The sequence below is a fragment of the Nerophis lumbriciformis genome, linkage group LG31, assembly GCF_033978685.3.
Source record: "Nerophis lumbriciformis linkage group LG31, RoL_Nlum_v2.1, whole genome shotgun sequence".
Classification (NCBI taxonomy): Eukaryota; Metazoa; Chordata; class Actinopteri; order Syngnathiformes; family Syngnathidae; genus Nerophis; species Nerophis lumbriciformis.
This window is the reverse complement of record NC_084578.2, coordinates 13,941,659-13,968,287: the sequence shown is the minus strand read 5'-3', so window position 1 is coordinate 13,968,287 and position 26,629 is coordinate 13,941,659. Positions and strand designations below refer to the sequence as shown.

General features: G+C 39.9%; 1 protein-coding gene across 2 annotated transcripts in view; it reads left to right on the top strand.

The window, feature by feature from the left end:
- The window catches only part of LOC133574376 (tomoregulin-2-like), a 381,317-nt gene that overhangs the window by 199,207 nt on the left and 155,481 nt on the right, over positions 1–26,629 (top strand). For both annotated transcript variants that reach the window (XM_061926544.2, XM_061926545.2), the window contains exon 4: positions 22,640–22,666. In XM_061926544.2, the coding sequence (XP_061782528.1) occupies positions 22,640–22,666 (27 nt within the window). The remainder of the gene's footprint in view (positions 1–22,639; positions 22,667–26,629) is intronic.

Below are 26,629 nucleotides of genomic sequence, written 5' to 3'. Positions count from 1 at the left end.
GCGGAATAGAGCAAATTTCATTGGTTCTAGTATTAGCTGACTGTTGCTAATGCTTATTTAGGAGTTAGAATGCATAAAAAAACAAAAATAAATGTGTGTGCTTGTTAGGGTTGTATGGTATACCGGTATTAGTATAGTACCGCGATACTAATGAATCATACCGGTCCACTACAACCATCAAAATGTAAACAAAAACCATTGGTGGATCTACACCTAACATCCACTGTAATGATACCAAGTACAGTAGCGTATCTAGTCGATACTACTATGATTATGTCGATATTTTTTGGCAACACAACATCTTCTTTCGTTTTTTGTTTTTTTTATATTATGTTTATAAACTCAGGAAATATGTCCCTGGACACATGAGGACTTTGAATATGACCAATGTATGATCCTGTAACGACTTGGTATCGGATTGATACACAAATTTGTGGTATCATCCAAAACTAATGTAAAGCATCCAAACAACAGAAGAATAAGTGATTATTACTTTTTAACAGAAGTGTAGATAGAACATGTTGAAAGAGAAAGTAAGCAGATATTAACAGTAAATTAACAAGTAGATTAATAATCAATTTTCTACCACTTGTCCTTGATAATTTTGACAAAATATTAAAATGGAAAATGACACGATATGTTCCTGCATATGTCAGCAGCTAAATTAGGAGCCTTTGTTTGCTTGCTTACTAATAAAAGACAAGTTGTCTTTTATGTTCACTATTTTATTTATGTCATGTCTGTGTGATCATGTTTTTGTTTTGGTCATGTTCGTTTTGGTTTTTGGACTTTTTGTGCACTTTTGTTTTGTCACCATAGCAACCATTAGTTTTCACCTGTCACGTCACGCACCTGTTTCATATTCACAATCATGTCTATAGTATTTAAGTTCATTGTTTTCAGTTTGTCGTGCTGACGACATACTGTCATGACTTGGTCTTGGGTGTTAGCTTTTCCGGGATGCAATAATCTCACCACACCTAGTGTGTGTGTGACAATCATTGGTACTTTAACTTTTTAACTTTAGTCCACAACTTTGATAGAGATTTTTTTTAGAGAGCTTTATAGGCGGAATAGAGCAACTTCCATTGCTTCCAGTGTTAGCTGACTTTTGCTAATGTTTATTTACGAGTTAAAATGCATTAAAAAAAAAAAAAAAAAAAAAGTGTATGCTTGTCTTACATAAGGATTGTGAATTATAATAATATTAATAATAATAATAATGGGGCAAAATCCCCCGAAAAGTGCAGTTCCCCTTTTAAGAAACCCTACCCGAGAACATCTTCATGTTGCATCTGACTTGATTTCCTTTACAAAAGTTGAATGCGATGAATTACTGAGAGGAGCTTTTTTTTAATGTTTTTTTATACACCTCAGTGTTAGACACAGATCGTTCATGTGCTAAAGCGTGGCGGACAGTTCACGCCCGGGGAAGTCCTCCCTCCTCTCACAACTCAGGCGTCCAACGGGTACTCCCAGCTTACCGAAAAGTGGAATATGTTAAATTCACTCAAACAACGAGCAGATTGTGCAAACTAACCTGCACAACTAATCTGGTTTCCCTCAGCCCCGCTACCTGTGCTGCAACGTAAGCTTTCTCATTTGCTCGGCGGCGCTCTCTTTCCCCTCGATTCTCTCTGGCCTCCTTTCCATTCCCCTCACCGAAAATCCCATTAGTGGCACCATGCCTGAGTGTAATGGAAGTATGTCAGCTCAACAGTGCCAATACTTGTTTACAGGCTGTACTGGGAAATATCATGAGAAACCTATCCCCCAGCCACGTGTTTTGCTGAGAAACCTGAATGTGCTGTTTGCAGCTCGGATTTTGTCCAAAACTAACTTTAGGTCATGTTTGTTTTGTTGAAGCTGTTAGAATAATGATGTTTATATTATCTCACAACTTTATGCTTAAGGGCCGCTGCTATAAATGATTGTCAATTGTGCTGAAGTGGTATTTTTGTATCTGCTGACTGCCAAGGCCGAACATCGGGTACCGGGACACAGACAAAGCAGAGGCGGGGCGATAGCACCAGCGTCAACACATTTACATTTTTGTATAATCATATATTGTGTCTAACTGGAGTTGTTTAGATTACCCCCTTCCCTCAGCGACAGCTCCAGTGATGTAACAGGGACCTCCCAAATAAATAGAGGAAGCACGCGGGCTGGACTTTTAGAACGTAGTTTGGATCTGTAACTAGAATACAGCCCAAAACACGTGTCTCCTCATACGAGCCAAATTGAACTCTGTCTCTGCATGATTCCTTGCTTCTCGTCTGTTTAATAGACGTCATCAGTGTTTGAACCTGACAGAAGCGGGTTACTACATTTTCTTTCTTTCTGTCTTTAGTTTATTTCGAACATGAACACACGTACATCGTGATGCATCGCACAATTGCATGTCATTTCGCTTCACATCATGTCCGAAAAGGAGTAGGAAGAAGCAAATCTTATTTAATACTACCTCTTTCCCACTTCAGAGCGTTTACAAATGTTTACATTCATTTACTGCAGGGGGGTGTCCAACGTCAAGTTCCTTTGGCCCGCGGCGTATTGGCGAAATAAAATCAGACAAAAAAACAACAGTATCAATCAAAGTTTACTTATGTAGCCCTAAATCACGAGTGTCTCAAAGGGCTGCACAAGCCACAACAACATCGGCTCAGATCCCATATCAGGGTAAGAAAAAAACTCAACCCAATTGGATAAGACTGAGAAACCTTGGAGGGGACCGCAGATGTGGTGATTTTACCAAATCATCGAACTTCAATATGTTTGATTCAATAAATAAAGGGTTTGTATGTTCTCTCTATCCAACATTGTGCATCAGTCTAATTGATCTTTATTGTAACACGGTTAACGAATGAAGCGCACATTTGTAGTTATTTCCCCATATTTCTGCACAATAACTCAGATATGGTTAACACTAGCGAGCAGTAGAGAGTGTGAAGTGATTTTTTTGGCCCAGGACGTATTTTGCTTTGTTCATTATTGACATTTTTTTGCCACCTTTTGTTGTGTATTTTGTATATGATATTTCCAGTTCATTTTATCATCTATTAATACTCCCAAAAATCTGGTTTATTTTACCCTTTCAATATCTACTATTTGTATTCGTGTATGATGCTCTTTTCTACTGTTACCAAATAACATTATTTTAGTTTTACTGAGATTCAAGGATAGTCTCTTTTTGTCAAACCATCTTTTTTAATTTGTTCATTTAATCTGTTATTATGTGTATTATCTTCTGTGTGTTCTCTCCTGAACAGAAAGCAATGTCAATTATGCAAATCATGAATGATAAAAACAATCAATGGTTATTGAGGCTCCAGTGTACCTGTCAAAAAGAATACAAGAGAGTGGATGAATGGTTAAAAGCGAAACCACTATGGATGGGCATGATGAATGTTGAATTTAATCAGTTGAACATTTGTATCAACGAGGTTTTGTTCGGTAGACATTCCATCTTGCCTCTAAATAACGACAGATGGAGGCATAAAGGATTTCACCAGGAGAAAAGCAATAGATTTGGCTTAACTACTGAATGTGTAGATGCACAATGCAATTTAGAAAATAAACATTGGAGGCTGCGTCCCCTCAGGCGTTGGCTTTCATGCCTTGCTTTGTTTTTTGTTTTGTTTTTTTTAATTAAAGAGTTAATGTTTATGGAATACATCATTCTAAGTATTAACTACAGAGTCATACATAACATTGTCTTCTATTGGTCGGATAGGAAGTTTTCCATTAATTCATTTGATTACAGTGAGTGAAATGCAACATTTGAGTGTTGATGCTTAGATGAGAATAACCAGGGGCCTCGTGTAACAATAGTAGTGTGGACTTCCTCCTAAAATAAATGCACGTTCAAATCCAGAAAATTACGTGCACAAGTAAATATTCAGATGTATTAAAGTGTGTGCATGCACAAATCCAAGCACATTTCTTTTTTTACATTGCAATCAACTTGAAATTTATCCCAGACCTTTGCCAGGCCAAGCCCACTTATAAATACTGCGTTTTCCGGACTATAGAGTGCACTGGTCAGGGTTCGTACGGGTGCTTAAAAACCTTGAAAATGCTTGGATTTTTAAAGGCCTACTGAAACCCACTACTACCGACCACGCAGTCTGATAGTTTATATATCAATGATGAAATCTTAACATTGCAACACATGCCTACACGGCCGGGTTAGTTTACTAGAGTGCAATTTTAAATTTTGCGCGACATATCCTGCTGAAAACGTCTCGGTATGATGACGTCAGCGCGTGACGTCACGGATTGTGGAGGACATTTTGGGACAGCATGGTGGCCAGCTATTAAGTCGTCTGTTTTCATCGCAAAATTCCACAGTATTCTGGACATCTGTGTTGGTGAATCTTTTGCAATTTGTTCAATGAACAATGGAGACAGCAAAGACGAAAGCTGTAGGTGGGAAGCGGTGTATTGCGGCAGGTGTTGTGCCGGATAACGCACCCCCGCCGTAGAATGCACCCCCTGACTGTTGTGCCGGATAACACAGCCGGTGTTTCATTGTTTACATTCCCGGAAGATGACAGTCAAGCTTTACCATTGGCCTGTGGAGAACTGGGACAACAGAGACTCTTACCAGGAGGACTTTGAGTTGGATGCGCAGACGCGGTACCGTGAGTACGCATGCAGCTGCGGCTTCCAAACATTTGATCGCTTGCCCGTACGTGCGTGCCGCTATGTGCATGTCACATACGTAACTTTGGGGAAATATATGTGCTGTATGAACTTTGGGGAGATGAACGGTACTTTGGGCTGTGGGATTGAGTGCAATGTGCAGGTGTTTGAGTTGTATTGGCGGGTTATATAGGAGGGAGGGGGGAGGTGTTTGTTATGCGGGATTCATTTGTGGCATATTAAATATAAGCCTGGTTGTGTTGTGGCTAATAGAGTATATATATATATATATATATATATATATATACCTGTATATATATGTCTTGTGTTTATTTACTGTTTTAGTCATTCCCAGCTGAATATCAGGTCCCACCCGCCTCTCACAGCATCTTCCCTATCTGAATCGCTCCCACTGCCCTCTAGTCCTTCACTCTCACTTTCCTCATCCACGAATCGTTCATCCTCGCTCAAATTAATGGGGAAATTGTCGCTTTCTCGTTCCGAATCGCTCTCGCTGCTGGTGGCCATGATTGTAAACAATGTGCAGATGTGAGGAGCTCCACAACCTGTGACGTTACGCTACTCGTCTGCTACTTCCGGTAGAGGCAAGGCTTTTTTATCAGCGACCAAAAGTTGTGAACTTTATTGTCGATGTTCTCTACTAAATCCTTTCAGCAAAAATATGGCAATATCGCGAAATGATCAAGTAGACACATGGAACGGACCTGCTATCCCCGTTTAAATAAGAAAATCGCATTTCAGTAGGCCTTTAATGCCGTGTTTTCAAGGTTTGAAAAATGCTTGAATTTCGGGTGAAGTGCTTGTAAATGCTTAGAAATGTTCATCATATTTCTCGGCATTCTGAGTTAATAGGCAAATTATAAAATGGAAACAAATTAATTAAGTTTCCTTAAAAATGAAAGCGACATGCTTGATCTTACATGCCAGAGCCGTATATACAGTACGTCTCTGTGTCGCCCCCAAGAGAACAATGGTGCATCGGTCCATCATGCCGGGAGGTTGTCGTTTTAATGAACACTGGATAGAAATTATTAGTCCATTATTGGACTCGTTTGTACTGTGAAGGTCATGCAATGCATGATTTGTAACCTTTTTCACAACTTAGAGCTGAGTTAATATGAATGGTTTTGTAGTTTTTACACAACATGGTCTATTCAGGTGTACTGTAGAGGAGGCTACGCCGGATAGTCGAACCTCGGATTCTGGAGGAACAGTGTGGTTTTTGTCCTGGTTGTGGAACGGTAGACCAGCTCTATACTCTCGACAGGGTCCTTGAGGGTGCATGGGAGTTTGCCCAACCAGTCTACATGTGTTTTGTGGACTTGGAGAAGGCATTCGACCGTGTGCCCCGGGAAGTCCTGTGGGGAGTGCTCAGAGAGTATGGGGTATCGGACTGTCTGGTTGTGGCGGTCCGCTCTCTGTATGATCAGTGTCAGAGCTTGGTCCGCATTGCCGGCAGTTAAGTCGGACCCGTTTCCAATGAGGGTTGAACTCCGTCAAGGCTGCCCTTTGTCACCGATTCTGTTCATAACTTTTATGGACAGAATTTCTAGGCGCAGTCAGGGCGTTGAGGGGATCCGGTTTGGTGACTGCAGGATTAGGTATCTGCTTTTTGCAGATGATGTGGTCCTGATGGCTTCAACTGGCCATGATCTTTAGCTCTCACTGGATCGGTTCGCAGCCGAGTGTGAAGTGACTAGGATGGGAATCAGTCCGAGTCCATGGTTCTTGCCCGAGAAAGGGTGCAGTGCCATCTCCAAGTTGGGGAGGAGATCTTGCCCCAAGTGGAGGAGTTCAAGTACCTAGGAGTCTTGCTCACAAGTGGGGGAAGAGTGGATCGTGAGATCAACAGGCGGATTGGTGCGGCGTCTTCAGTTATGCGGACGCTGTATCGATCCGTTGTGGTGAAGAAGGAGCTGAGCCGGAAGGCAAAGCTCTCAATTTACCGGTCGATCTACGTTCCCATCCTCACCTATGGTCATGAGCTTTGGGTTATGACCGAAAGGACAAGATCACGGGTACAAGCGGCCGAATTGAGTTTCCTCCGCCGGGTGGCGGGGCTCTCCCTTAGAGATAGGGTGAAAAGCTCTGTCATCCGGGAGAAACTCAGAGTAAATGGGTTGTATGCATTTCTTGCTCGATTATTTTCGTTGTCTACTTAACTTGTCTGGCTGCCTCAGTGAAAGCAAAAAAAGTTAACTTTTGTCATTTTGTTAATTTGTTGTCATAGCCACAGTTATAAAGCTAGATATGCTTAATGAAAGGTGACTGAGGTGAAACAAACAACATATATTCCTTTAATTTATTATCCTTATATTAATGTGGAACAGTTTTGTTAATAAATGACTGGAATTGAAATATCACATTATGCAGTTTACAAGCACAAATACGGCGTGAATCAATCCGTGCTGTTCGATGTCATTGAGTGCTGTAAGTAAGAAAAATAACTAGAAATGTGAAAAACAACACAAATGGAGACACGTTTGCAAACACCAATGACATTGAATAGTCTACAGAAACACTGCTTCATTTTCTATGCCCCATTCAGTTAATGATAACTGCTGGTTCAATGTTAGGCTTAGGTTTTAGCATTTGTTTCCGTATTTTTCCTACAGACAGCATTTGGTGACCTCAAACAATAGGGCTATGGATTGATTCACACTGGTTTTCGGCTTTTGAAGGGTACTGGAAAAACTGGAAAATGTATCTTGAAAGTCCTTAAAAAGTGCTTGAGTTTGGTCATGGAAAAGTTGTACGAATCCTGACTGGTATATAAGCCGCACCCACTAATTTTTTAAAGAAAAAAATATTGTCCATATAGTAGCCGCCCCGGACTATAAGCCGCAGACATAGACATTGTGAAATTAGTTATTTAAACAGAAATATTCTGGAAATGTTTATTAACCTTAATTGTTTCCCAACGGTGTCTGTGACACTGCAGTAAAACGGCTGATCAAACAAAACAGAAGTCATCGTCATGGACCCACTAGCTGTGGAAGCTAGCTCTCCAATCAGCTCAACAGAGTCAATCACTCGACGGTGACGTTTTTGTGAATTTACACAAATGAAACAATACAAAATGAATGCCATTGTAAGTTAATAATACTAATGCACACAATAGCAAACGTATTCGCATATTAGTTAGTGGTAATGAAGCAAGCTTTGGTGCAAATGGTGCATTTTGTACTTAAGAAAATGTTTAAAAATGATTGGACTCATACACAAAATGCATTTATTTTACAGATTAGTCTACATATATTAACACCTTAATGTATTGTATGTCATGTTTTTGGTTATTATTTACTTTTAGATGAAAGATGAAGCTCTGTCTTTACGGTGATTGTTATCAACATGTAAAATGTGGATAACACTTTAGTATGGGGAACATATTCACCATTAATTAGTTGCTTATTAACATGCAAATTAGCAATTAATTAGTCATTATTAAATACTTATTAATGACTTATTCTGCATGGCCTTATTATAACCCTAACCCATACTTGCCAACCTTGAGACCTCCGATTTCGGGAGGTGGGGTGTGGGGGCGTGGTCGGGGGTGGGGCGGGGCGTGGTTGGGGGCGTGGTTAAGAGGGGAGGAGTATATTGACAGCTAGAATTCATCAAGTCAAGTATTTCATACATTGATACTTCAAACTTGCATAAATAAATATTAAGGAATATAACATTGCTTGGCTTCTGAGAGTTTCAAAATGTAATGAATAAAATGCAAAAGTTGTTGATAAACAAGCAATTATTTTAATAATTAAATATGGTCATTTTAAATTAATTATTATGATAATTTAAAATCAATTATTTCAAATATGTTTATTTTAATGTATAATTCAATGGCTGGATGTAACAAGGAGTCACAAAAAAATACAAATTAAAAATACAATTAATTTTGATGTTTTTAGCAAAATATAGTAAACATTTTTTTTTTTTTTTTTTTTTAAATTAATAAATATATTTATTTTTAGGTAAAATAAACATAATAATACAATTTATCTCTAGTCTGGATGATTTAGTTCTTGTCACCCTGTTGTCCTCCCGTCATGAAAAAAGGCTGTCCTCACTCAGGTCCGCATGGAGCTGCAGGGGGCGTGGCTTCCAGCTCCGGCTGAAAATCGGGAGATTTTCGGGAGAATATTTGTCCCGGGAGGTTTTTGGGAGAGGCGCTGAATTTCGGGAGTCTCCCGGAAAATTCGGGAGGGTTGGCAAGTATGCCCTAACCCTCGAGCTTTAACCCTAACCCTAACCCTAACCAAATAACTCTAAATTAAGTCTTTGTTACTTAGAATATGTTCCCCTAGTGTCCAAATAACTCTAAATTAAGTCTGTGTTACTTAAAATATGTTCCCCATACTCAAGTGTTACCAAAATGTGTACTTGTATTTTTTTCTATCAATAGTGTTATCATTACTTTTGCTACATGAATTACATTTCTTTTAAATTAGCGCAGTATAAGTTTTATCCACAGCTCATTGTCCAGCTGATTGGGTAAATACGCTCCATAGGGAAATTAGTTATTGTATCCTCAAATATATTCTTGTGATTAATCAATACCGATATGCGTATACGGCGCATTGCGTGTCTCCAGGAATGATATTTGTCTTACTGTACGTTCCATGTTGCCTCAGTAATACCCCAATTAACTGTAGAAGTTTGTGGGATAAGTATGATCCTCCCAAACTGCAAACAGGATCATTCCAGAGAAGTTGTTTCCTTCCTAGTAGCACAAATTGAGATGTATCAACAAATATAGTTTGATACCTTTTAAAGAAAACATAACAATCATGGTTTAAATGTGTGTAGCATTTCGTTACAGTAAATTAATCTGTCCTTAAAATCAATTCAGCGTTGTGAGATGTGCAATGATGGGCGACTTTCCCATCACAGAGTTCTAGCTGCACACTGTGAGGTAAGAATTAGAATACCAAAGGTGACCTATATATAGAAGGCTGCCGATGTGCCTGAAATATATTGTAAGTTATGAACGTCATGACTACAATACATCAAAGCATTATCATGCGTGTACTGTAGTGCAATAATATCTTATATGGAACACAGAGTCATCAATATTTACTCACGGGGCCGATGTAATATCACTCTGGTGCCCATTTTAGAAATAATTTTCCTGCGAAGCACATTTTGCCTGCTGACGGAGCACAGATTGGCAAAGTCTGCTGTCCCTGCCAAGTGAGCAAACAAGACGTACAACATGCATGGAAATCATGGCCATTGCATATTCCAATGCATGCTCTATTGTTATGTTGTTATTACCAAACACAACATAAGCAGTATGACTTTAAGCTTTGATATTTTTGATCACATTCAAATAATTATGTGTACTTTTACACCTCATCCACATCTCTTTGGGTAGATTAGGGCAGTGTTTTTCAACCACTTCAACCATTGTGTAATTTCACCTAATTGTATGTTTTGGTATTTACATTTTCTTTTCATAAATGGAAATTAGACTATAAGGCACACTTAAAATCTTTTTTTCCCCCTGAAAACTTGACAGTGCGCCTTATAACCCGGTGCGCCTAAAAAACGGAATAATTCTGGTTTTGCTTACTGACCTCGAAGCAATTTTATTTGGTGCATGGTGTAGTGATAAGTGTGACCAGTAGATGGCAGTCAAACATAAGAGATATGTGTAGACTGCAATATGATGGCAATATGACTCAAGTAAACAACACCAACACTTTATATGCTCCATTGAAAATATAGAACATTACACAGGGCGCTCAAAAATCTATCAACAAGTTTTAGTACGACTTTGGTAAGCATTGAAGCCGCACCGCTTCATGGATTGTCGGCGCATTAAACAAATGAGTGTTATTATGGTGTGTGTATAAGGTAAGACATACAGTATTATCTGGCGTTTTGTTTAACAATATAATGCAAAATAAACTTTTCTTACCTTCTGATACCTGCTCATCTGTATTTGGGATCTGCATACATCCTGAAAAATTATCGACACCGTAGTCGATAAGCTTCTTCATTTTCTCTATCTTCTTGTTATGGGACATTCGTCCTCCGCTGTTGCCATTTCTAATATAAAGTAGTGTAAAGTTCTTACACTTTTGTGAAGTTTTTTGTATTTTTGGTCCATTGTGGCTCTTTCAACATGTTGGGCTGCCGACCCCTGAGTTAGGGGCTTGATTTTTGTGTGCCGACAACAATTTTTGTGTAAGAGATGTCTCTTGCCTGCTGACAGGTTTGACTGAAACTTCCGCAGAATACACAAAAATAGTTTTCTGCACACAACAATCTTGCACTTAAAATAATCCAAGATCCTCTTTAATTAAGAGTGTCTCAATGCTTTCACCTTACAAGCTGTATATCTATATAATTTCATTAATGGCTCTGGAAGATGGCTAAGTTCATAATTAAGCTGCATATGAATTGCTATTACTGAAAGAGATGTTCTTGCCTGTGCACTGGCCTAAATCCGACGAGATGTCACCAGTGAATTATTTTGTCAAGCCAACGCTAATGATGTGGCGTTCAAGAGCACACACACCATTTAAACAAACACCCTCAGCACTGTTGATACTGTGAACCCGCGGTTGTAAACCCATTCCACGTTCTGCAAAGAGCTGACAGTCCTCTGGGACTCCGCACGTGGTCTATGGCCCTGCTCGTTTTAGCAGAACATTTTATGCTACGGCTCACGTTACTCTGCCTGTTCCTCAAAGTGCCCATCAGTATCCCTTTCACAGCCGTATTACCGGGCAGCTCAGTGCGCTTGAGTGTTTTAGGGAGCTTTAGTGAGATTTAGTGGAAAAGCCATGGAGATGGAGTAGTTGACACGCTACAACATTGACTGGACACGACAAACCTTACCACAGCAAGGCCACAAGCGGTCTGTAGTTGGAGGTTGTTGTCAGCAAACTGCGGACGAGACCTCCAGGCCTCTCTAAATGTGCTTACTCTTTTGAAGTTTGATACTAGGTTTTCCTTTCTGGTACATTTGTAGAGAACTGTCCAAACACACTCTCATGTGTTATTTAATCCGCTTCTTTCTCCTGGGTCCTAAAGGGTCAATCTGGTCTGATGAGACTGCATGACCCTTTTTATCCAATGTTCCAGTGTCCAATCTTCATGCTCCCTATTAAATATAACCCTTTTGTCCCATTAGTCTCCCTGGTATCTCATTTCCATTAGCTCCACAGCTGTCCCTTGAGTTGTCTTTTCAATGGACACAAATGTTCCTATTTCTCTTTTTTCTATTGTATAATGCGTTCATCTACTTAGTTGGTTAAATGGCTTGTTGAAGGTAGATTACAACATTCCAAAAATGATGCAACTATACTTAACTTAAATGCATTCTGTGGTAACAACATTGTCTTCGGTCGATTTGATTCCTCTTTTTCTCAGGGCATTCAATCAAGCGCAACTGGAGTTTGTCTTCGAAGACGTTTCGCCTGTCTTTTGAGCAGGTTCATCAGTTCATGCTCATGTGCTAGATTGGTCAGATCTAGTCTGAGACTAGATAAGACTTAGTTAGATTGGTCAGATCTATTCAAAGACTATATGAGACTAGACCTGACCAATCTAAGTATTTTATTGGTCGCAACTGGACTGTTCAGTTTGTCTTGGAAGACGTTTTGCCTCTCATATGAGCATGCTTCATCAGTTCATGCTCATGGACTGTGTTGGTCAGAACTAGTCTCAGACTAAATGAGACTTAGATTGGTCTGATCTACTCAAAGACTAGATGAGACTAGGTCTGACCAATCTAAAGATTTAGTCATACACAACTGAACATTTCAATTTGTCTTAGAAGATGTTTTGCCTCTCATTCGAGCAGGCTTCATCAGTTCATGCTCATGGACTTCAATTGGTCAGTACTAGTCTCAGACTAGATGAGACTTAAATTGGGCAGATCTAGTCAAAGACTATATGAGACTAGATCTGACCAATCTAAGCATTTAATCGGTCGCAACTGGTCTGTTCAGTTTGTCTTCCAAGGCGTTTCGCCTCTCATTCGAGCAGGCTTCATCAGTTCATGCTCATAGACTTTGATGGTCAGAACTAGTCTCAGACTAAATGAGACTTAGATTGGGCTGATCTAGTCGAACACTAGATGAGACTAGGTCTGACCAATCTAAGTATTTAATCATACACAACTGAACAGTTCATTTTGTCTTAGAAGACGTTTTGCCTCTCATTCGAGCAGGCTTCATCAGTTCATGCTCATGGACTTCGATTGGTCAGAACTAGTCTCAGACTAGATGAGACTTAGATTGGGCAGATCTATTCAAAGACTATATGAGACTAGATCTGACCAATCTAAGCATTTATTCGGTCGCAACTGGACTGTTCAGTTTGTCTTCCAAGACGTTTCGCCTCTCATACGAGCAGGCTTCATCAGTTCATGCTCATGGACTGTGTTGGTCAGAACTAGTCTCAGACTAAATGAGACTTAGATTGGTCTGATCTACTCAAAGACTAGATGAGACTAGGTCTGACCAATCTAAGTATTTAATCATACACAACTGAACAGTTCAATTTGTCTTAGAAGACGTTTTGCCTCTCATTCGAACAGGCTTCATCAGTTCATGCTCATGGACTTTGTTGGTCAGAACTAGTCTTAGACTAGATGAGACTTAGATTGGGCAGATCTAGTCAAAGACTATATGAGACTAGATCTGACCAATCTAAGTATTTAATTGGTCGCAACTGGACTGTTCAGTTTGTCTTCGAAGACGCGTCGCCTCTCATTCGAGCAGGCTTCATCATTTCATGTTGATGGACTTCGATTGGTCAGAACTAGTCTCAGATTAGATGAGACTTAGATTGGTCAGATCTAGTCAAAGACTATATGAGACTAGGTCTGGCCAATCTAAGCATTTAATCGGTCGCAACTGGTCTGTTCAGTTTGTCTTCCAAGGCGTTTCGCCTCTCATTCGAGCAGGCTTCATCAGTTCATGCTCATGGACTTTGTTGGTCAGAACTATTGTCACACTAAATAAGACTTAGAAAGGGCTGATCCAGTCAAAGACTATATGAGACTAGGTCTGACCAATCTAAGTATTTAATCATACACAACTGAACAGTTCAATTTGACTTAGAAGAAGTTTTGCCTCTCATTCGAGCAGGCTTCATCAGTTCATGCTCATGGACTTCAATTGGTCAGATCTCGTCTCAGACTAGATGAGATTTAGATTGGGCAGATCTAGTTTTAGACTAAATTAGATTTAGATTGGGTGGATCTAGTCAAAGACTATATGAGACTAGATTTGACCAATCTAAGTATTTAATTGGTCGCAACTGGACTGTTCAGTTTGTCTTCGAAGACGCGTCGCCTCTCATTCGAGCAGGCTTCATCAGTTCATGCTGATGGACTTTGATTGGTCAGAACTACTCTCAGACTAAATTAGACCTAGATTGGGCTGATCTAATCAAAGACTATGTGAGACTAAATCTGACCAATCTAAGTATGTATTTGGTCGCTAACTGCACTGTTCAGTTTGTCTTTGAAGACGTTCCGCCTCTCATACGAGCAGGCTTCATCAGTTCATACTCATTGACTTCGATTGGTCAGACCTAGTCTCAGACTAAATGAGACTTAGATTGGGCTGATCTAGTCAAATACTATATTAGACTAGATCTGACCAATCTAAATATGTAATCATGCACAACAGTTCAATTTGTCTTACAAGACGTTTTGCTTCTCATCCAAGCAGACTATCAATTCATGCTCATAGACTTAGAGTCAATCCGAGTTCTCCCTCTTCCCCCTTTGTCTTCACCCTCCCCCTTGACCTTAGAATATAGTGCCATGGCAAAGTGTTGAAAATACGCCACTAGGAATTCGGACATCCCGTAAGTCTCGCTACATTATCAAACCTGCAGTGAAGTAACACAGATACGGCAAATGTTTGTTTACTTTAAAGATGCATGCAAAGTTTGGCTTTACTCGGGCTCCTCTTATTTTTATTTTGCCTGTCTGCATCAAGAAGAAGACAACGTTTTCTCGAAAAATATGCAATTGCTGGCACATTCGCTTACAGTGTGTAAAAAGTGTTTCATTAAGGGAACTGATTATATGTAAGTTCTGACTAGGGTTTATGAAATCCATTATTTAATATACCATTTTATCCATTTTTAGCTATATAGCCATCTTGTTTTCTTCTCACACTTGATAACTAGGGGGGTACCCGAGCTCACTTCGTTTCAAAGGCCCTAACACTTAGCCCTCCCTCCTTGCCAGAAATCGGACACCGCTTGAATGGCGTGAACGCACAAAACTAAGTGTTAATACAACGAGGAAGATCTAGTTTCGGACTAGAGCTGACCAATCTAATTCTATGAGCATGAACTGATGAATCCTGCTCAGATTAGAGACAAACACGTTTTCTAAGTCCTAGTTGCGATTGATTGAATGCCCTGAGAATGACCTCGATGAATGAGAACATCCATAGATGATTCCTCTAACTTAAACACCAAATGATCTCACTTTGCACTGTGCTACTGTTCCAAATGTACATTGGTAATAATCAGCTTTCCTTATAGGGAAATAAGTCGTGTTTGCACAGACATAAACTGAGCCAACGCGGTTAGGAAAATGTGAAAAGAGAATGAGTAAAGCAAAACAAGAAAAGTTTTGAAAGTAAGAAGGCGAGGAGAGATGCTGAATCACTGATGGTGGGTGGCGGGATGGCTGTGGTTGCTTGCAAGGGAGGGCAGGGCATGTCGATTCACCAGCGTTATTGTAGCTGAACAAGTGCGAACTGCAAGTGCTGGAGGCTCATCTGAGTGTCCACAAGACTGAGCCATTTATTTTCTTTTTTTTTTACAGTTCAAAACCAACTACAGTCGTGGTCAAAAGTGTACATACACTTGTGAAGGACATAATGTCATGGCTGTCTTGAGTTTCCAATAATTTCTACAACTCTTATTTTTTTGCGATAGAGTGATTGGAGCACATACTTGTTGGTCATAATAGTTTTTTAAAATACACCTCACGGTGCAACCTGGACACATCATCAGTGATTCTCCCGGGGTCATAGGGTGTTTCGGGTCTTAATCAAAAACCCTCACCCGGGCGACCCAGCCGAGGGTGATCAGTCCCTCGACTTGTGTCCAGGTAGCGCTCTACGCCACGCGTCCCCCCTCTGACGGTCTGCCCTGGGGTTGCGCCGGTGGTGCTTGGAGGTTCTGGGCACTGTGGGGAGTGTCCGGGCCTGGATCCTCCTCCGTCTTATCAGGTGCCGTACAGGGTACTGGCACTGTGCGTTGCACCATGGGTTTCCCTAGGCAGCCTATCTTGGTCTGATGTATCTTCAGGGTTTTTCGTAGCGCTGTATGGGTGCTACCTTGCGAGAGCTTCAATTTGGGATGCTACCCCTCCCTGCCCCGGTTGCCGTCTTTCCGGGCTGTCAACTGTCTCTCCAGTTGTCACCACTCTTTCGGGGTTGTCATCCAGCCTCTTCCTAGAAGTCAATGGCGATGCCATACTAGAATAGTTTTATAATACACCTCACGGTGCAACCTGGACACATCATCAGTGATTCAAAAAACATTCATGAAGTTGTTTTTTTTTTATGAATTTATTATGGGTCTACTGAAAATGTGAGCAAATCTGTTGGGTCAAAAGTATACATACAGCAATGTTAATATTTGGTTACATGTCCCTTGGCAAGTTTCAATGCAATAAGGCGCTTTTGGTAGCCATCCACAAGCTTCTGGTTGAATTTTTGACCACTCCTCTTGACAAAATTGGTGCAGTTCAGCTAAATTTGTTGGTTTTCTGACATGGACTTGTTTCTTCACCATTGTCCACACGTTTAAGTCAGGACTTTGGGAAGGCCATTCTAAAACCTTAATTCTAGTTTGATTTAGCCATTCCTTTACCACTTTTGACGTGTGTTTGGGGTCATTGTCCTGTTGGAACACCCAAGACCCAACCTCCGGGCTGATGATTTTATGTTGTCCTGAAGAATTTGGAGGTAATCCTCCTTTTTCATTGTCCCATTTACTCTCTGTAAAGCACCAGTTCCATTGGCAGCAAAACAGGCCCAGAGCATAATACTACCACTGTCATGATCTGTGGTCTGGATCATGTTTTTGTTATTTTCTGTTAGTTTTAAGACTCCTTTAGTTCCTGTTTTTGTGCACCCTTGTTTGTTTTAGTTTCCATGACGACTTATGATTTTCACCTGCCTCTTGCGTTCGGGACACACTTGTCTCTAATCAATCAAGAGACCAATATTTAAGCCTCTCTTTACCTGTCAGTTGGTCTGGCGTCATTGCTCGTGTCATGCAATTGTTTACTTCATACCTTGCCAAGTAAGTTTTGTTTGTTCATGCCACAGTTAGTGAGTTTTTGCCCTGTCCATAGTTTATGCTAAGTGTTAGCTTTTGTTTCTTGCGCTAAGGTGTGCCTTCGCCTTGTGTGCCCTTTTGTTTGTACCTATTTGAGAGTCAAGATTAAATCATGTTCCTACCTTCAAGTCCTGTCCGTTTGCGTCCTGGGAGAACAAACCTCGCAGCAAGCTGCGAAACCCCCTACGTTATGACAACCACCACCGTGCTTGACGGTAGGAATGGTATTCCTGGGATTAAAGGCCTCACCAATGCAGGATCCACTTCCTAAGGCAGGGGGAACCTGCGACACATTCCAGCAAGAGAACACCCGCCAAGCTATTAACACCAGGGGCGGCGTGGAAGATGGAAGTGGACCTGGGTAGGCAGCTCCAGTTCCCACAGGAGATATGCAGCACCACCTTAAGACCAGATGTGGTGCTGTGGTCTGCAGCTCTGAAGTCAGTAGTACTGATTGAGTTGACAGTGCCATGGGAGGAGGGACTGGAAGCTGCCTACGAGAGAAAGAAGGCAAAGTATGCAGACCTGGTCGCGGAGTGCAGAGAAAGTGGATGGAGGGTGAGACTGTATCCGGTGGAGGTGGGAGCCAGAGGCTTTGTGGGCAGATCAACACCATGTCTGCTCAAGGACCTGGGACTACGTGGAGCCACCCTGAGCAGATCCACCAAGGAGCTCTCAGAAGTAGCAGAGAAAGCTAGCCACTGGCTCTGGCTCAAACGAAGCGACAAGGCTTGGGGAGCAACATCCAAGTAGGTTTTGCTGCAGGGGGTGTCAGGGAGACATCCCCGTTCACTGCCCTGTCACCGGGAGATGTTCTGGGCTAAGGGGCGACACATCAATGAGAGGTGGTCCCCAGCTGAAGACCCTGCAGCAAAACCTTTTCTGGTATGCGGTCAGGTTTAGGCCTGCCTCAGGGAAGAGGACGTCCCTGCCATGCACAGTCCACCACAGGCACCGGTGGAGGTGCGACAGGCCTAAGGCCCAGCGGCAAGACCACCTTGCTGTAATTAAAATGCTCCTCCAAACATAATGCTGGGTATTGTGGCCAAACAGCTCAATTTTTGTTTCATCTGACATCACATGGACAAAGATAAGACCTTCTGGAGGAAAGTTCTGTGGAAATATAATAAGGACCGAGTGAAAGTTCTGAATGAGTGAAAGTGTGTGGAGGGGAAACTACCTTTGAAACACCCATCCAATTGCCAAGCTTTCACTCCGCCATTAAAGGAGAACTTCACTTTTTTGGAATTGTCATTTCCCTCTCATTCACAATCCTTAATCCTTAATCGTGATTTTTAATGCATTTTATTTCGTAAAAGAATGTTGGAAAAAGAAATCTAACCATGGAGTCAATGTAAGTCCTCCTATTAGGTGATCTAAAACACATCCAAAAACCTCCTTCGTAGTTGTATATACATATATATTATGTAGCAACAGGCACATTCATTATAGTATGTAATATTTACACATTAATTTCACAAACGCATCACATCTTTCACTTTTTCTTTCAACAACACTGACTGCAAATCATGCAGACTTCCTGAGGGACAACAAACATAAAACAATCACTTACTGTACAATACCTGCTCTCACTGGGATGTCGACTGATGGGTTAAAGGGGAACATTATCACCAGACCTATGTAAGCGTCAATATATACCTTGATGTTGCAGAAAAAAGACCTTCTTTTTTTTTTCAACCGATTTCCGAACTCTAAATGGGTGAATTTTGGCGAATTAAACGCCTTTCTAATATTCGCTCTCGGAGCGATGACGTCACAACGTGACGTCACATTGGGAAGCAATCTGCCGTTTTCTCAAACACATTACAAACACCGAGTCAAATCAGCTCTGTTATTTTCCGTTTTTTTGACTGTTTTCCGTACCTTGGAGACATCATGCCTCGTCGGTGTGTTGTCGGAGGGTGTAACAACACGAACAGGGACGGATTCAAGTTGCACCAGTGGCCCAAAGATGCGAAAGTGGCAAGAAATTGGACGTTTGTTCCGCACACTTTACCGACGAAAGCTATGCTACGACAGAGATGGCAAGAATGTGTGGATATCCTGCGACACTCAAAGCAGATGCATTTCCAACGATAAAGTCAAAGAAATCTGCCGCCAGACCCCCGTTGAATCTGCTGGAGTGTGTGAGCAATTCAGGGACAAAGGACCTCGGTAGCACGGCAAGCAATGGCGGCAGTTTGTTCCCGCAGACGAGCGAGCTAAACCCCCTGGATGTCTTGGCTCACACCGTCCCTTATGCCACCGAAGATGATCAAGAGAAGAATATCGACCCTAGCTTCCCTGGCCTGCTGACATCAACTCCAAAACTGGACAGATCAGCTTTCAGGAAAAAAGCGCGGATGAGGGTATGTCTACAGAATATATTAATTGATGAAAATTGGGCTGTCTGCACTCTCAAAGTGCATGTTGTTGCCAAATGTATTTCATATGCTGTAAACCTAGTTCATAGTTGTTAGTTTCCTTTAATGCCAAACAAACACATACCAATCGTTGGTTAGAAGGCGATCGCCGAATTCGTCCTCGCTTTCTCCCGTGTCGTTGGCTGTCGTGTCGTTTTTGTCGGTTTCGCTTGCATACGGTTCAAACCGATATGGCTCAATAGCTTCAGTTTCCTCTTCAATTTTGTTTTCGCTACCTGCCTCCACACTACAACCATCCGTTTCAATACATGCGTAATCTGTTGAATCGCTTAAGCCGCTGAAATCCGAGTCTGAATCCGAGCTAATGTCGCTATATCTTGCTGTTCTATGCGCCATGTTTGTTTGAGTTGGCATCACTATGTGACGTCACAGGAAAATGGACGGGTGTATATAACGATGGTTAAAATCAGGCACTTTGAAGCTTTTTTTAGGGATATTGCGTGATGGGTAAAATTTTGAAAAAAACTTCGAAAAATATAATAAGCCACTGGGAACTGATTTTTAATGGTTTTAACCCTTCTGAAATTGTGATAATGTTCCCCTTTAAAGGAAAAAAAAAGGTGTGTCTCTTCGTGTTTTTCTCGCCATCTCCGGGTCTAAGTTGGCTGTCAAAGTTGACCAACATCTTGTTTTATGGCCAAAGTATTTTACTATCCAGGTGAGAGGCATGATTTATAATATAGAATTAACTTTTGCCAACTCAGAGGCGATGCAGCAGCTCACCGAATGTTGAATGTTTTTAAGTGGGTTTTATGGGTAAAATAGACGCAATGATATTGACCATTTTTATCTGACTTTTATTTACGTTTATTTACAAGTTAGAATGCATCAAAAACAGACATAAGAGTTCCTGTCTTACATAGACATTGTGAATGCTAGGCAACGTTCCAAAAAAAGTGCAATTCCACTTTAACAAAATCCTTTAATATATTATTTGTTTCATAAAACTTTCAGTTTTACTCTTATTTTATTTTACTTTTCAGTCTCATGTCTTTATTACATTGTAGGTTGTTTACCTGCTCGTACTCATTAGTATAATACAATTCCAGTGAATAGTTTTTGGAATTACTTTTCTTAAGTGATGTTCTTACCAGCATGCAGTATAATGTCAGTAAGATGAACATTTTATGTGAATATTATGTAATGCAGCTTTGAAATCACATAAAATGCATTAATTTTCCTGCAACATTGCGAACTTTAACATGTTTTTGTGCAGGGGTTCTTAACCTTTTTGACTTCGACAGAAATGCCCGGGGCCCAAACAATTATTAGCACAAAAATAAATTTACACACAATTATGTTGGGCTAAAATAAATCAACTAAATTAATAACGAACATGTTTCTCATTAAACTGTCAACAAAATTAAAGTGCAAATGAAAATACTGCTTCACCTCTTTGGTCATAATTTTTCGCTTAAATTACCAGTAGAGTGGAAAACCAAGTTGAGTTTATATGCTTATTTGGGTTTCGTTGTTTCCATTAAACCAAATCCAATTGTATTTACAATCCGCAAAGTATGCGAAAATACCATCTAAAATGTCACAAAATGGCACAAATTCAGTCAGCCATTTGGAATATTCCGCTTTTCGGTAATTTCCATAGTTTCTACATTATTGGCATAACGCTTCTGCACTCTGACCATCGTATCAGATCAGTCATACTGGAAATACGCAAAGATGTGTTGTTTATCATTCACAATCCTTATGTAAGACAAGAACACATAAGCTTTTTTTATGCATTCGAAATCGTAAATAAATAGCTAACAATTGAGTAAACAGATCGAGGGTCCTGTATTGCGCTTATTATACTCTCTCTAATAACATCCGGAAACTGCCAAAAATTCTCCATTTACATGTTGTGACCTGAAAATTGACCAAATATGAGTGCTATTGTTATTATAAGCGCCAACGCGGACGGCCTATTTTAGCGGTGCATTGATAGCGGTAAGCTAATGCTAGTTTATGCGGCTATTGTTAACACACTTTAAGCCATTGGCTGCTTCTGCTTTGTCTCAAACTTGCTAAAAGCAACTTTTTGATTACATTGCATGCATCTCTCACCTGGTAGTAGACAAATGTGACTATGGACTGAGAGGCTGGCCGACTTTCACATCCCTAAAGTGGCGAAAAAGACGCTAGTTGCAGCAACTTTTTTCAAACTCTTTGTGAGGATTGTGATTGAATCTTCATCTAAACGGAATTATGTGAGCATACCGCCGGTTGACATCCCAGCGAGAGTGGAAATGTTACAGTATTGTTTTATTATGGTTTATTTTGGATAGTTTGTATGTTTAGCACTAACATGTACACAATGATGCTACATCCGTTTAGCACTCGGCTTCTAAAACCTATTGCTCATCCTCTTTGTGTTCGGGCTCAAAAATATTACGTCCTGGGTCATAATTTTTCCCAAAGTAATCGTTGTAGGTTCTCACAAAGTCTGCTTGATTTGCATTGTTGTTGAGTTGAGTTGAGTTGAGTTTTGGTTTATTTCGAACATGCATGCATACAACATGATACATCACAACGGTTGTTTCACAGGCTTCCCAAATGCTGTAATAAATTAAGCATGATGAGTTGACTTGAAACTGTTTAATGTTGCACTTTTTATATGTAGAAGAAAAGTTTTGTCATTTTATTTAATCTGAGCAACAATTTGAGGCAGTTTAATGTGGATTAACATGGGCAGAATTATTATAGTGTTCCCAATGTTAAAAGGATAAAGCCATTGTTTACAAATTTGGTAAATAAATAACCAAAACATTTATATTTTGTTGTTTTCTTACTGTACCGAAAATGAACCGAACCGTGACCACTAAACCGAGGTACGCACCGAACCGAAATTGTTGTGTACCGTTACACCCCTAGATAATAGCTTCAATATAGAGGCAACTTATTTATGACTTTAGCTCTAGACTTCTTCTGTTTGTTTGATCTTGTCATTACTGCCACAAGTGGTGGAAAAGTGTATTACAACAGAGTACCACTGCAGGCCATATGGACCACAGCTGAAAAACATATTGGGGCGCTCTGGTTAAGAAAACCTTGTTTTGAGAAAAACATGCATTTGTGAATTCATGGACGAGGCACAAATACCGTACAATGACCTAACATATTAGATTAAATATTAATAGTCTTTTCCAAAAGAAAATCCTTGTGTCTTTAACGAGCATGTTTGTCTTCCTTTACAGATGCCGGGTCAGGATCAGGAGATGACGGTAAGATTGCTCAAACCTTCATCCTCCACTGCTTTGATCCCACACACTCACGATTTTCTACGTGCTCGTTGTCATCGCCCACTGAAGCTATGGTTCATCGTCGGGGTTGCACTTGTGGCCCCAGCTGCATGTAAACGGCCATTGATTTTTTTTAAAACAAAGCGTCGTATTCCGTGTTTGCTTCGTCTTTGTTGTATATGTGTTAACTTGACGGCCCATAACTGGCGAGTACCGAACCTTAAAAATATGTCCCAAAGGAGTTGTGTATGAATTCTGTGAATAGATAAGTAGATTGGACATTATATAGGGGGTATGAGAAACTGTGTATCAGTATGGATGGCATCATACAATAAACGCTTAAGGCTGAAAAGTAAGACTTGAAAGTAAAACTCAGTTCTTCGGACCTCAGGATTGGCTGACAAAAGATAAACACTTAATGAATATCCTACTAGTGGCTTTGCAAAAAGACCATTACTAGGAAATGGATATCACAGGAGAGCCCGACTTTGAAGCAATGGATGGAAATCACAATGGACATTTAAAAAAATGGAGAAAATAACGGCTTTTATTGATTATAAATTGGAGAAATGTACTTCATACTGGGAAAACTGGGTCAATTATGTCACGCCCCATAAGCCTGATTTTTATTTTCTCGAATTAGTGATTGTACTGTTTAAAAAAAAAAGATTACTCCCTATTAGTGTTGTATCGATACCAATATTTTGGTACCGGTACTAAAATGATTTTGATACTTTTCGTTACTTTTCTAAATAAAAAGGGACCACAAAAAAATTGCATTATTGGCTTTATTTTAACAAAAAAAAATCTTAAGGTACATTAAACATACGTTTCTTATTGCAGTTAAGTCCTTAAATAAAATAGTGAACATACTAGACAACTTGTCTTTTAGTAGTAAGTAAACAAACAAAGGCTCCTAATTAGTCTGCTGACGTATGCAGTAACATATTGTGTCATTTATCATTCTATTATCGTGTCAACATTATTAAAATTAATTAGTAGTCTACTTGTTCATTAACTGTTAATATCTGCTTATTTTCTATTTTAACATGTTCTGTCTACACTTATGTTAAAATGTAATAGTCACTTATTCTTCTGTTGTTTGATACTTTACATTAGTTTTGGATGATACCACAAATTTGGGTATCAATCCGATACCAAGTAGTTACAGGATCATACATTGGTCATATTCAAAGTCCTCATGTGGACATAAACATAAACATAATATGCATTTTTTAAAAACGAAAGAAGATGTTGTAAAGCCAAAAAACATTGATGTAATCATAGTAGTATCGACTAGATACGTGCCTGTACTTGGTATCATTACAGTGGATCTTAGGTGTAGATCCACCAATGGCAATTGTTTACATTTTGATGCCGGTGAGCTACGGTGTGTATTGAAGCATGTTTAGCTATTCCTTGTCCTGCAGGGACGATACTTGTAAGAAACGTACTATATTTGTCGCCATGGAGACCAGGATTAGTGATTTAGAAGTAGCTAAAACACTGCAGACGGCGGATGGACGTTAGCCTCTAACTAGCTAGCCATGTCTTAAAGCACCTCTTCCTGAGGGCGTTTCAGTGTTATAACTTCACCTTTATCGTTAGTTTTTAAGCCAAAATGCGTCCGTTCTCCTATTTCTGTCTACACACTGTGTCTGTTTGTAAGTACTCTGTGATCGTGCACTGCCGAACATGCTCCTCTGCTCATAAACCAGCAATATCACAACGTGACTTTGACGCGGGCGCAGGGGGGGTTGTGCGAAAATGATTCATTAGTATCGCGGTACTATACTAATACAGTTCAACTCTACTCCCTTAATGTTTTTTTATTTATTTTTGTATATATTTTTTTGTATATATGTTTATATTATTTTATTTTATTTTTGTTTATTATTATTACTCCGAAAGGGACACGCGGTAGAAAATGGATGGATGGATTCTTTTTTTTAAATTATTATTATTATTTTTAATTGATGTATCTGTAAATATTATTATTACTTTGTTTTGTTTTCTTGCCGTTTTCTTTTCTTTTTGCGAGGGGTTGCATCGTTGGGATATAAACAAAAAATATATATTTTGACATTTAGGGCAGACAATAGATGTATGATGTATGCAAATATGATGTAATGAATAGGAATGTTTGATGCTGCCTAGTTTCTCTTGTTATATTCGTATTTTACTGTTATATTTTTATTCTCATTGTTGCTTTTAATTTTTATTCTTATTGTAATATTTTTCTGTTTTGTTTCCATTTATACCCCCATTATTTACTTATTACTTTTTTAAATTCGATCTCAATTCAGAACACTGCTGCTGGAATTTAAATGTTCCTGAGGGAACTCTCCTGAAGGAATCAATTGGTACTATCTATCTATCTATCTATCTATCTATCTATCTATCTATCTATCTATCTATCTATCTACAAACCCTGTTTCCATATGAGTTGGGAAATTGTGTTAGATGTAAATATAAACGGAATACGATGATTTGCAAAACATTTCAAATTGTTTTTGGAAATATTCGACATCGTGTCATCCAGACCAAAGGGGAAGCGAACTATCCAGACTGTTTTCGACGCAAAGTTCAAAAGCCAGCATCTGTGATGGTATGAGGGTGCATTAGTGCCCAAGGCATGGGTAACTTACACATCTGTGAAGGCACCGTTAATGCTGAAAGGTACATACAGGTTTTGGAACAACATATGCTGCCATCTAAGCGCCGTCTTTTTCATGGACGCCCCTGCTTATTTCAGCAAAACAATGCCAAGCCACATTCAGCACGTGTTACAACAGCGTGGCTTCGTAAAAAAAGAGTGCGGGTACTTTCCTGGCCCGTCTGCAGTCCAGACCTGTCTCCCATCGAAAATGTGTGGCACATTATGAAGCGTAAAATACGACAGCGGAGACTCCGGACTGTTGAACGACTGAAGCTCTACATAAAACAAAACTGGGAAATAATTCCACTTTCAAAGCTTCAACAATTAGTTTCCTCAGTTCCCAATCGTTTATTGAGTATTGTTATAAGAAAAGGTGATGTAACACAGTGGTGAACATGCCCTTTCCCAACTACTTTGGCACGTGTTGCAACCATGAAATTCTACGTTAATTATTATTTGCAAAAAAAAAATTAAGTTTATGAGTTTGAACATCAAATATCTTGTCTTTGTAGTGCATTCAATTGAATATGGGTTGAAAAGGATTTGCAAATCATTGTATTCCGTTTATATTTACATCTAGCACAATTTCCCAACTCATATGGAAACGGGGTTTGTATCTATCTATGCTGGATGTCAATAAAAATTAAATGAAAAAAAACAAAAGACTCAAAAGGGCTACGTATTGGCCATTTTTTAGAAGGGTAAGTAATCGTTCAAAAGTCGAGCTTATTACTGGCGTGTCATTGAACTAGGCCCTCTATTTACTGGCTAATTGACTAATAAGACTTGTTACTAATGCCGGAGTCGTGAATAATTGAGCCCATCTGTCCTTGCATGTCTACTACACATAAGCATACATTTACTGTCTTCCATCACCTTCTCTCCTCCACTGTGTTTACTTACACACCACTTCTTCATTACATCCAGACGCTTTTTTTTTTCCACAACGTACACGCCAGGCAGAGATCGGAGAGGAGATTATTCCCACTGTAAAAGATGGCGGATGAATGAGTGGAAATGAAACGGCTGCTTGTTCAGCCACAGGGAGGTGGAGGGAGAGAGAGAGAGAGAGAGAGAGCGTTGACAAGCGGTAGGGTAGTGTTGGGCCCGGGCGCCTTGGACAAAAGAAATGGCCTGAGGAAAAAATGGCAAAATAGATAAGGGAACTCAGGGAAAACAGACGGAGAAACGGCGATAACGAACCAAAGATGCTATACACTTGGTAACAAAAGGACAGCGCCGTATGTCCCTTGAACATGGTGTACAATATACATTTGTTATTGTTA